Source organism: Pocillopora damicornis, chromosome 3 (assembly GCF_964200805.1).
Source record: "Pocillopora damicornis chromosome 3, jaPocDami1.2, whole genome shotgun sequence".
NCBI classification, from domain to species: domain Eukaryota; kingdom Metazoa; phylum Cnidaria; class Anthozoa; order Scleractinia; family Pocilloporidae; genus Pocillopora; species Pocillopora damicornis.
Window position 1 is genome coordinate 7,176,503 of NC_142672.1, and position 13,250 is coordinate 7,189,752.

The window sequence follows — 13,250 nt, forward strand, 5'->3', positions numbered from 1 at the left end:
AAGTATTCAGTTTAAACATGGCCCGTAGTATTTGTCAGACGGGTAACACGTGGAAATATTAGCGCAGGTCTTGGCAAATAAGGTTGAAGGTATGGTATGTCGTTGCCAAGGTTTTCTGAAATTACTGAGCTGTGGCAAACATAAAAATAACATGTTTTCAAGATAGACATGGAAAAATAAAACGGAGTCGTCTTCACAATTTGCCATCATTCATAAACTACAGAAATTCATACACTCTCTACTCGAAGTTCAACGCGTAAACAAATCACAGACGAATAAATTTGTAGCATTGTTCTTCCTCGAAGGAACAAAACCAGCAGACCTTTTGGTTAAAACGGACCGCTGTCTGGAGATTGATATCATAAATTAGCGCCTTGCTTTTCGTAGTTTAAAAATAACATAAAACGCGGCTAGATGAATTAATTTTCATTCATCGATTTTGCAGAGTATTGAAAAGCGAACTCAACACATGCTAAACACGACTCGAAACTGGGACCGGAATAGAAACATTTACTTCCTGCAGCGAAAATTCTTCCTGTTATCATGTTCGCTGCTTTAACCACGTGCTTTAGCATTCTCAAGTTAGATATTTAACACTGAAACATTTACAACAAAAGAAGTTTGCACTTCAGCTTTAACAAGCCTTCCGTATGTCAATAAAGCCATTCCTTTGGTTCCAAGTCAAAACTATGGACGTGAAAAGGGTACACTTGGCCAAATTTGAGTCTTTTGGGGTTTGTTAACCACGTTTTCCACATGAACTTTTAACCTACTACCTATGTCCTGCAGGCATTTTGGCCCAAAATTAATTTAAAATAAAAAAAGAGTGTGAGATATGATAGTCTGTTTCGGCGGGGAACGTTTAATCTAATCTTTGAATCGCAACACAGAAAAACGTCTGCTTGCCATAGAAAGAATCCATTGTACACTATTCAATTAGCGCGTAAAATTTGTATATAAAAGGCAGTCTTAAGGCTTTTTCATTAAGACTTAATCTTTGCGACAACATTTAATTTGCCCGTAAAAACCTGTACATTAAAGGAAATCTTATTGCTTTTTCATTAAAGATTTAATCCTTGCGATAAGTTACACAAAAATTTTCAACGCTTTGAGGTTTCTAAATTCACTACGATATCAAACAGTAATAACGATAGATTCCAGCCAATTTCGACGGTGAAAAAAATCAAACAACAGTTGCTCGTCAAAACTTTCATGAAATTATATCACACAGATCAAATGGGCCACTGACCATTAGCTTTTTGATTACATTTCGTATCAGGTTTAATTTAAGTAATTTGGCCTCTCTCCGTCTCTGTTGTCCTAGTGTCGAGAAAATAATGTAGGAAAGAATGCTCAACGGAACAAGAGGAAGCCATCGCCAAATTATAAGAAGTACACGCGGAACTAACTTTTAAGCGGTATATGCACCCACGTATAATTTTTTCCAAGTTTGTCATCCAGGTGCTCTCGACATTTGAGTTCCACACACTCAACAAAATCGTCGGCACATGTATCACAAATAATAGAACAAAAGACATAATGGGAACGGCAAAAAGGTGGTTAATTTAAAGTTCAAGACGTAACCTGATTGGTCTTGGTCTTTTGATAAAAATAAAATTTTAAAAAAAACCAAGCCTCTATCATCTGTTAAATTGGCCCAACTTCAAGACTGAAAGGAGGTAAACGCATAAATACATACTTGGTGAGCAATTGAAAAGCATTATGGCAATAAATTAGATAAGTCTTACAAATGAGGTTCGGTGGTAGTTGAACATATATGTAAGATCATTGGTAGCTAATTTCGAAAAATCTCCAGTTTTCTCAATTCAATCTAAACAAATTAAATTTTTTTTTCGGAAAATCTCACGCACTAGCAGACAATAATTGTTCTTTTTTATTTGATCTTTGGTGATAAATGGTACCTGATTACACCCCGGAGGCTGAACAAAACCAATAAGTACTCATTCAATATACAACACAGATCTTTGGGCCTTCGTTTTGTCTCAGTATTGTCTAAAATCCATTTATTTTAAGTCATTTGGACGCCGGGAGCTGGATGGTAGCTATAGCTACGAGTTTTACAAGTGCATTTCACAATATATCTAACACATGGCGAATTGCACTTTTGTACGTGTCGTCAAAGAATGAATTTAAAACATCACCTAATACCAACCTAGAGCTTTAGTGGGTGCTAATAATCTCGTCACTTGTTTCAGTGTAAACACCATCCTATAGAATTATTCAACTTCATTGACACTAACTTTGGTTCCCATATTAAATTCTCTTCTATCTGACAAAGGAGATTTGGTTCATAAATTCTGTGCACATGCACTGCACGGCTCTTATTGGGTGAAGGAAGTCCTTTTATGATGGTAATCCGCTTGGTATTAACTTTGAGGTAAAAGATGTTTGATGATGGACCATCTTTATGTTATCACGCACGTAGTATTTTCATCAAAACAAGAGGCAGAAAAACAGAGTAAATTCTGTTCAGCAAATGGTACACAAGAGGATACGGCTTCTTTAAGCTCAGTTAAGCGCCTAATTAGGAGTGCCCTTTGTGATCGAACAGAGAGTTCTGTTTCATAATTTGAACCGTACATGTCTATGAAATACGGCGCAAAAAAGGCGGGAATTTTATTAAAAGCACCGTAATAAACAGAACGCTAAGTGCTTACTCAAACTTCACGTTATTTTTAAAATTGATATCTAAAGATCGTTTAAAAGAGTCGTTTGGTTAAATAAATGTACTTCATCTGCTGCCGAGTTGAACTCAGCTATTATTTCGTTGTGACATTTTCGAGATTTCTTTAATTACTAACGTGTACCCTGAAAGTCCCTCGTGTGTATCTTTTATAGGCGCAGTAGCTCCCTAAAATGTTCGTAGTCATGCATAGACAATTGGATGAGAAGATTAACTAAAAGCAAATCAAACCATTGAAAAGTGCGCCAATTTCAAGTTAAAACCTGCTAACCTATCTAACGCAACGAAACAATATTGCGGCCACTGCTTTGTCTGTAAGAGTTTGTTGCTTTTCTTAAAGTCTACTGTTTACCCATAGTTCTATTCAATGTCATGACAATGCCAAGTTATGAAAACACGTTTCACGTGTTTCCAAGATGGTGGTTAAAGACCATCAAAGGTGTAGATGTTGCAAGGAAAACGAAGAATCTGAGCAATTGTATCTAAAAAAACATTTTTTCTCAGTAAAAATAACTTTTTTTGTTTGTTGTGGTCATCCAATTTAACGCCATTATTTTTCGATATTTTCTAGTTATTCAAATGGATCTGTTTTCATCCGTAAAAATTATAGGTTTTACAAACAGCCATTGTTATACGCGTTGGGTTTTTATACTCGTAACTACGGCAATTAAAGAAAACATTAGGGTTTTAGTCCTTATTATGAGCAAAATCTGCTATGGATCGATCAGAGACGAAACGGCTTGAACTTGAGTGACACTGTCTCTTAGGCTCGATGAGCGACTATTGATGAGCTCAGAGAGAATAACTCATGATTAAACCGCAACCTTTCTTAGTACCATCCCTCTTGCAACAGCCTTCTTTCAAGTGTCCATGACACGATTTTCCCAAGACCAGGATGTTTGTACAAAAACAAGTCGTTGCAAATCTCAAGTGAACGGATCTTCTCAAGCAACCAAAGTATTTCGTCTCAATACAAGATCTACATCAAACGTATGCTTCACTTGAGGAGAAATCATGGAAAGGTTTGTTTGAAGGTTTACAAATCTAGTGATGGGATACTCATTTCAAGCCCCTGAACCTTCACCTTGGTAAACTCCCCCTGCCCGTTGTCCATCATCTGCCATAATCCCTTTAACAATGAATTATGATTCATATTTTCACCCTCCAGAGTCATCGATACGTAGATTCTGTTAACCTTTTAACTCCCAAGATCTGATTGATAATTCTCCTCTTCAGCTGCTACATATTTCCTTGTAAATTAGTTGTGTGAATATGGTATTAGATCAAGATAACAGCTTGTAACTGATAAGTTTAAGTATTCTTATGACCTCTTTGCTGGATGATGTTTAGATATTACGGGGAGAGGTTACTTGTTAATTACTTTTGGTTAACAACATTTGATTCAATGCTAAACGGACAGGCAATGGAAAAAGTCAAACAGAGAGGGGGGAGTAGATTATCAAATAGGGGATGCTGCCTTCACACGGGACCAACTTGAGAGCTGAGAGCCACAAAAAAAGGAAAATTAACGACGACAACAACAACAACAAAAGAGAAATGAAAAAAAATGATCCAGTGATGAATTAAAATAATTATCTTTAAGTTACATTTCTAATAGGAAGTGCTAAATCCTAAAAGATTGGATTTGACTCATTTCATAATAATCTGTGATGATATCGTTTACAAGAAACCTACTGATACAATGTCCTTAGTTAAATACACTATTCCACCGTTTGTTTTAATGCATGCCCCATAACCCGCTCAGAGGATAAATCCGTGTCTGCGTTATTTTGAACATTTAAAGAGGTCAAGTTTCGACCTTTAGCTTTTGACCGAAATCATGAATGAATCGAAATAATCGCCATTGTGTTGAGTTTCATGGTCAAATCACGTCAACGCCTTCGCCAATCACAACAACAAAAATAACAGCTTGAATCAGAAAAATTAACATCGAAAGCACAAAGCACACAGACTTCATGAATTCCAACTTAGTGATAGAAGAGACATGCACTATATCTGAACGCATACCTATCTACAATTAAGTTGTCTGTAAATCGTAAGGCACGAAAGCCCTCTTTTTTCCGTAAACTCTTATCACACTCTACCGAAGTTCTTCCTTTGCTTTTTCAACGGATTCAACAGAGTATCCAAACAACAAGGGCATATTTTGGGAGAACATTAACACGCAGCGCGACGATCAAGTGACGGCCTTGTATACTACGGTGAGGAAGCGAAGAGCTCGATGAAACGGGGTGGGGAGGGATGGGGTCATATGACTTGGTGAGGTGCATGATTACGGGAGAATAAATACTGAAATCATCCGATTCTTCTAAAAATCTATCACAAACATTCAACCGAGACCGTACAAAATCGACTGTTTTGTTATTTAAGAATTAGTTTTTAATACCCGTAACCCTAAAGATTTAATATGAAAAGCCATCTAGGGATTGAGCAACAATAACACCCTGCGTTCAATTAGACTACGAGCAGCCGTGGTGCGAGTCAAAAAAAGAAAAAAAATCAGCGGAAAAATGTTGACGTTAGCGCGCCGCGGAGAGTTCTAAGAGGGAAATCGACGCGCCGCGGGAGCTCCGTGAGCGAGGGGCTCGAGCGCCTCACTCACGCGCGTTAACAACAACTTTTTTTTTCACTGTGACGGACTTCGCCGAAAAGGAGGGACTGCTCATAGTCTAGCATTCAATCGGAAAAGCTTAGTAGAGCTTCCTAAGATCTCTTGCCTATAATATAATAGTCAGTAAGAGGGATTGAGGAATTTCTCATATCTGGAAGATTCGACAGGCGCAATTCCGTTTCTGGTTTGACGAACTGTCTTCCGGCCTCCATGAGAAAAGCGGAAAGCGAAAATTTTGGTCAGAACGTGAAAAACACTCTGGCAGCACATTTATATTGGTTAAGTACACCTTTTAAGCAATTATTTCGACTCTAACGACGCTTTCTCTTACTAGGTTTAGCATAATTCATAATAAAAAGGAGATTAGATTACATTTTTTCAAACTTGAAGCTTAAAATAGCGGAGACATACCGGTGGGATATCCTGTTATGATCACAGAGCGGAGATGCGTTTCCTTTCATTTAGCAATAGTTTCATACACGTTGAACGAGAAATTCCACATGTACGCACGCCTATGTATCATTTTCTATTTATTTTATATGCCTGTTTGTTTGTTTGTCTTTACATCTAGCCTTACGTCTTCAACAAAGTCTGTTTAACCAACCCATTCAGAATTACGTTGTAATAAAATGTATTTTTCAACAAAAACAGGAAAGCGAACTCTGTACCGGACGTGTCAATTCACGACTAGAAGTAGTTATGCGGTCTTAAGCTAAATATGGTCAATTTTCCTTCTTTTGGACAGGAAATGCGAAAAAGAAAACGAAATTAAGGAAATCTGGGATTTTTCTCGGAGAAAGTTTGGTTGCATTGTCGTATTTCACGATCATAACAACGCCAACGAATGTGAGGGAAATAAGTACTGTTAATAACTTGTAATAATTGAAAGTGTGACGGGCAAACTGTCACGCGGGTAAATAATCATTTCGCGCTTCTAATTTAATTATTTGATCCATCGATTGACGATTGGTTGACCGCCTGTAATTTCATGTTCGCTGTGATGTCGAAAGTAATATCAGTGAATAGAAGGCTGAATGAAAGCATCGCCAACGAATAGCTCTGTACAGAGGTAACCTTTTCTTCAAGGGCAACAGAAAACCCTTGCCGGAGAGCTTTCTCTTGACAATGAACATTTAAAATGACTGTAGCTCTGAAAGCGCAAATCGTGCAAGCCTGCATACTCGTTTAGTTCTATCGATATTTATGGTCTAAAAATTTAAGATATATATATATATATATATATATATATATATATATATATATATATATATATATTATTTATTTTTTTTTTAGTTTTAGTCTCAACGTATTATCGTTATTCTGTAGTTTCTTTTCCCTGATTGTAAAGGTATTGAACTTCAGGAATATTTGGTGTTAAGGTTACACTCCATATCTTATCGAAACGACTACTTCTCTACAACGGCCCCTCTATTCTGTCTCAAAGGTAACTGTTGTGAAGAGGTTGTGTTGCACTTGTCCATAGTTTGAGTAGCTCTTCACGAATATCCATAGATCACAACCACCGACATACTTTCTTCCAAATTAAATGCTAGGTCAAGCTGTGTCAAGCTTTCGGCATCAAGCATTTAGTGACGTCCTATTAGAACCATCACGTACTTCAAACGTAAACCAAAGAGGAACATTAATAACGTCTACCAATAGCAGCTTGTAGAGCTCCAACTGAAAGAATCTAGACTTCCTATTGTGCTACTTCCTCAATCACATTATTGGATAGAGTACCTACTGATAAATATTCAAATACATAAACACCGACGTGGCACTTAAACGAATCGAAAGTTGTCGAAGCGTAATTCTGAGTCACTTGAAGCAGTGAACGGCATCATTTCAAAGAGGGCGAAACATGCTGCTCATTTTCGTCATCATTTTGGCTTCAGCCGCAATACAAGGTATGTTTTTGTTCATGATGTAGGATATATTTAACACCTTAAGTTGTCAAACTTTTGATTCTAAGATATTCAAAGCTTAAATTGGATCATAATAATGTGCTTGGTTCTACAATCATTTCGGCTTAATCGTAATACGTGGTAGATTTTCGTTGATGATGCAAGGTATATGTAACACTCAAACTTAAATTGTGAGACTGTAGATTCTGAGACACTGGACGTTTGAATGCCGTCATTTCGAAATTGGCGCAATGTGCTGCTCATTTGGTTTTTGGCTGATCACTTTGGCTTCGGCTAAAAAAGCGGACATGTTTTTTTTTTATGATATATTTATCAGGACATACTACTATGGGGTAAAGTTTTGTAGATCAAGAAGATGTAGGGTATTCTATTAGGCTGACATAAGTAACTTCATCGCCTATGTGGATCGAGCGATCAACTTAGATGCTTTTGCATAAAAAAATAACGAATTTTGGTCTACATTAAAGATTTTTATCTTATGAACAACAACATTTATTCCCGTTAGATACCTTGTTCACGGGTCATATGGTATTCAAATAATGTTAGGCTATCGATTCCATAATTTTGACATGAAACACTTGTAAACAGAAATTTCATCTGGCTTTTTCTCGCTAGACGTAGAGTGAGTATGACCTCCTATAAGCATGCCTTTAGAAATTCCTTAATGAAAAATTTGAGACAGAATCCTTTCTTTGTAAATTCTCAAAAGGTATAACCGCAGAAAGAAAGGTGGATATACGATTTTTTGACAGAAGTTACACCGCTAACCAAGAGGAAATAGAGAGAAAATTAAGCAGAGCAGCCCTGATCGAGCGGGGTTACAGTAAAACAACATCTACCCAAACAGACGAAGGATTACGTCATCTCATCGTCCGCTATAAGAAAATCGTCCCCTGCCATAATATCACAAAAGTCGAAGAAGAATTACGTAGAAGTATGCCTGGTATCTGGGGACAAGATGTTTCAGACCAAGTTCGAAAAGAAGCCCTAATGAAAAAATGGGAAAATCAACAATGTACCGCCGGAATTGAAATTCATGTTCCCAAAAATGCTTGTCAACAGAAAAAGAAAGTTGTAAAGCGTGGAATTAAGCTACGCTGTCAAAACCCCGATTGCTTTTTTTGCTTCCGAGTTTCGTCAATAAGTCAGTAAACCGGCCGTTAAATTGTAATTTTAGCATTAGCTGACACTTAAACTTCAACTGATTTTTGACTAGTTTGAAAATTACATCGATCTTTAAAAACATGATAGTATTGTAGCAGATCAGTGACAATTGTCAACTATTCATTTAGAAGCTTCAAATGTAAAACTGAAAAATGTAATCATTAATTAGATCTATTTGCCAAGCACACGCTGAGTCAAAACTGTGAAGACAAGGCAGGCAACTAAGCTCCTGATATGGACAATAAAGGCTATTTTGCATCAAATGTGAATTACAGTGATTATTTACGACGCCGCGTCGTAAACAACAAGTGCACATCTTTGAAACACATGAACCACGTGAAACGACTAAAAGTTTGCAAATATCGATCAAAACGCTCTTAGTTTAAACGTTATGACGGAGATCTTCGAAAAAAGGAAAGGTATTTTAATTTTCATACGCTTTGCGTTGACTCCGGGTGGCAAGGTAAACGAAATTTACAAACATGTCAAATACTATATATTAAAATGAATTAAGATAAACAAGCTACGAAAACAATTTGAATATTAGATTTGACCTCTGACCCTAAATCTTGACAAAAAGCTACAAATTGTCTAGTCTGTGACCGACCTGTTTACACTTGCGTTTTTGAATTTTGTATTAAATTTTCATCTGCTTATGAAACACTGAGCATGCCAAATTCCCTTGAATAACAATAGGGCATTTTTAAAATTTCGGCTTAAAGGAGAGGCTCTCATTGGAACCAGGGCGCTAAATCGAGGGGGGCACTTATCAAGAAACTATTACTGAACCTTTACTGATCCCGCTGTTGTTAAGGTGGGAATAAAAACAGGTTTCCTTGCATCCCTACTATTTAGGAAAGTGGGGGAGGAGCAGAACCATTTCGAGAGGGGGTCTTGTTTGTTGAAATGGCCTGATGGGTGGACGCTGATTCGGGGGAGGGCGCTTTTTAATGCGTGCACGCTTATTCAGAGAAATTATGTGCAGCACAAATGTGCCACTTGACGAGTCAAGTTTAACACGAACATGTCACCACTAACAATAAGGACATTGTACTTCCTATCGATTTACCAGCGGAATAATTCTACAAGGACGTTGGGAAACATTGAAAAAAACAAAACAGGACAAAAACAAAAACTTTTTTGAATTACAACCCCAAGAGGAGTGATGTACATAATTTTTCCCTTCATCTGCGTAAAATGTGAAATGGTATAATAACCATTAAGCTAACATATGAGTCTAAAATACGTCAGAAGGATTTTTGTAGACTGAAAAAAAGGAACAAGTACAAAAATCGACATATGTATCGAGGAAAACAGAAAACAGCGAAGGAATATGATAAATTTTATTACCGCCCAAAATATTAAAACACTGCCGCTCTCGCAGGTTTGGAATATACCGCAATTCGAGATTAAAATCAGCGAAATACCGCAAGAAAAATTGTCCAAAACCGCGAACTTAAACTTCTCCTTCTGTAACCTAACCAGTTAAGCTTTAGGCCATCGTTTACTCTGTGGTAGGAATGCGGCTTCGTAAACTTCATCAGTGATGTGTAAATATTGTCTTTCTCTTTTTTTTTTTTTCTTTTTTTCACACTTTCAATCTGGAGATCTGAAAGCTTATTCACCCTCTTTGTTTAATTCGGTGTTACATCTTGGCAATATTTCCTTCTGATGATTTTCGTTACATACCTTATCGGTTTGTCTGACAGTTAATTACAACTGTATGGAGAATTACTCTTGGCAGAAAAGGGCCACGAAAACACGGAATTCTCTTCGCCTTCACATTTATAACTATTTGATATTCGTGATAAATGGTATGAAAGCCTCGACGATGATTATTCTATGCTAGTAATCATTACAAGTTTGAAAGAAATGGCGGTTCGATGGACTAGTGCTACAGTTTACTATGCTATGTAAAACATAACCGTTATTTGCAGCGTGGTTGGGGGAAACTAGCTGAAGAGCGTATAGTGGATGCGCCATGGACTCTAGACCTTCCTTTTAGGTCTTTCCCGGCGGCTGTAACTTCCGCTGACTTCTATTTACAGCATATTCACTTTCCTCACTTCACTTTCCTTCGATCACTATTTAGCTAACACTAACTCCCACTGGGTGATTGACAATGATTAACTAACTCCGAATAGACCTTTTTACAGTTCCTAGCACCATATTGAACATGCAAACGCGCACATGTGAGAGCGAGGCTGGGGTTGACTCGTGTTAAATCTCTATGAGCGCTTTTAGTGAAATTTGTACGTGGGCAGTAAAATTGCTCGATTTTTAAGGAAAATGGATAGTCCTAGCCGAAATCTGGATAAAGCTCATTTTTCTCCCAAAAAGAAAGGAAAGCAGTGTGCCGCGTTTGGTTTTTCAAATACATTTTATGGCCCGAATGGTTTGCCTACGAGCTTTCACTTCTTCAAGTTTATGCACGGCGGCATGTATTTTTGCTAAGTATTTATCGTTCTATACTTATCTTATTCTCTGTGAATTATAAATGAGGGTCACTACTGTTGCAAAATTAGTAAAAAATTTTCTATTAGGCACCTGAATTGTTTTAAGTTCAATAGAGTTCTTTTTTATTCCGGCAGTATTGTTTGTGGCCAAGTTTGATAGAAATCTCACAAAATTAATTTCTCATACAATTCGATGGTCTGAAAGATTCTCTTTCAAACAAATCTTATGGTAACTTTAACAGTATTAAATAAATATCTTGATTTAGATATATTTCTCAATCTTTTAAGTATCTTCTTTACATCTCAAAATTATATTATCATAACATTGGTTAACACAATGCAATAAGAACTAGTATAGCATACCTTTGTGTCAGAAGGCCTCTGAGCGCTAAGAATGGGAATATCAATTCACTGAATGTTTGTCGCTGACAGAAACCTAAATGTGTGTAAAGGACTAGCATTGTTGAGGTCAGTAGCTGAGAGGAAGCATTTCTGTTCTCTTCGCTTAACCCTTAAATACCCAAGATCTGATTGTTAATTCTCCCTTCTAGTTGCTACACATTTACTTGTAAATAAGTTATGAGAATTTGATATAAGATCAAGATAACTGCTTGATAAGTTTCAGTATTATCATTATCTGTTTGCTGGATAGAGTTTGGATATTTTAGGGAGAAGTTACATGAATCAGCCACTTTTGGGAGTTTTTAAATTATCTAATATTTTGGTCCGATTCTTTCAATGTTGTCTTGCCATTTAATAAATTACCATCAGTCGCGAACTAAAATGGTTTTCAATGTATGACGAGCATAAGTTGTCCTGGGCCAGATGGGTATCAAAATATTATGATATCTGCTAGTTACAGTTTCCCTCATGGGTTGATAGAAAGAAGGGTTATAAAGAAGGGTTTCCTGAGGCGAAATATATTTTAATAAAGCTTAACAGTATTTCTCTACCGGAATCGCTTAAAAAATGCGTATTGTTCGCAGCCTAAGCAAAAAGCACGTGAACATGCACAAGACCTCCAGTTCACTTTTTCTCTAATCAGATGCGTAAAACATGCACGAAAAGAGCTGTTTCATACACATTTGCGATCTAGGAATCTACTTCCATGGTTTATGAGGGTACATAATCTTAAAATTCAATATACAAATTGAAGGAAGTTGAAAAAGCCTCTTTTTTTAAGCTTCAAGGGGGTAAACTCCTTGATATGCATCGATGATCTTAAATTGGTGTAACACTAAATTTTTCGAAGACACCTAGCCATTAACGGATAACAACTTTATTCGCACTATACAAATACAGTTACAAGTTTCAAATTCCTACATTATTGTAGGAATCCGAGACAAATTCCAGACTCAACTAGACCGGCTTTCCTTTTACCATCATGAAGACACGAGTAAAAAAACAGCAGTACCCCCATTCGAGTGATTCACAAGAACTGACATAAAAATGATGTTAGTCTCATCGGTCAATAAGTAGCATCCTCAAGGTTACCTATCGCAGAGATGAATGTCAACTCTTGATGAATGCTTAGAAGCCTCTTCCGGATAAAGAGCTAAAAGGGGAGTTTTCAGCAACCATTTCATAATCTTAATAAGCAAACGACTTTAAACAATCTCACGAAAAGATGCATCGTTCTGGAGCGTCGCCGCTGATCTAGGTGATGAATATAATACATAGGAAGACTTAACCAGCCAGTTTATCTCTTAGGTTGTTTTGGGTGACCAGCTACTGTCTCTTTTGTTGATAAACTTGTAACTGCATTTGTATAGTGCGAATAAAGTTGTTGTTATCCGTTCAGGGTAGACATTACACGGCCTTGTTATTTCTTCGCATAAGTTTCTATTGAAAAGTTTATGAGAACCTTACCTATTTACTGCACTTTTGCAGTAGGAAGAACTACTATGATCTCGTTAGTGTGTCAGCTATTTTAACCATTCAACTTTAAGAAATGATTGAGGTGTAACTTCTCACAATGTCAATACATCAACCAGCATCTTATCATTTTTTTTTTCACTTTTTTTTCCCTCTCTATTTTTTTTGTCTTTCTTAACGAGGAAATATTTAGCAGCTAAAAGAGAGATCTTGGGAGTTCAAGGATGCTCAAATGAGTCTAGAATTTGATCGCTTTTATCAAAATTAGAAGTCCATTTAATGGAAGGGCACTCGAATGGCACTTCAACACAAAAGTGTTAATAATACTTGGACCGCCAAGAAACACTCAAACGTCACATTAGGCCTTAGAAGCTGGAACCTTCTAAGATTTTCACGTTGGGACGTGTAAAGCCCACGTAACACGCCCAAGATTAATATTTCACTATATAGTTTAAACCCAAGTCATGCAAGTCGTGATTATGTCTTAGCAGCTG

The 13,250-nt window shown here is 36.9% G+C and overlaps 1 protein-coding gene across 2 annotated transcripts; it reads left to right on the plus strand.

Annotated features, from left to right (window-relative positions):
• The first annotated feature begins 6,293 nt into the window (after window positions 1-6,293).
• On the plus strand, window positions 6,294-8,688 carry LOC149048025 (uncharacterized). Of its 2 annotated transcripts, none has more exons than XM_089200294.1 (3): window positions 6,294-6,405; window positions 6,890-7,243; window positions 7,971-8,688. In XM_089200294.1, exons 2-3 carry the CDS (start codon window positions 7,198-7,200, stop codon window positions 8,411-8,413), a joined length of 489 nt encoding a protein of 162 aa, XP_089056420.1. In that variant the 5' UTR covers window positions 6,294-6,405; window positions 6,890-7,197; the 3' UTR covers window positions 8,414-8,688. The 2 variants fall into 2 exon arrangements, with proteins under 2 accessions (XP_089056420.1, XP_089056421.1); XM_089200295.1 differs by lacking the exon at window positions 6,294-6,405 and adding an exon at window positions 6,680-6,780.
• Window positions 8,689-13,250: the final 4,562 nt, after the last annotated feature.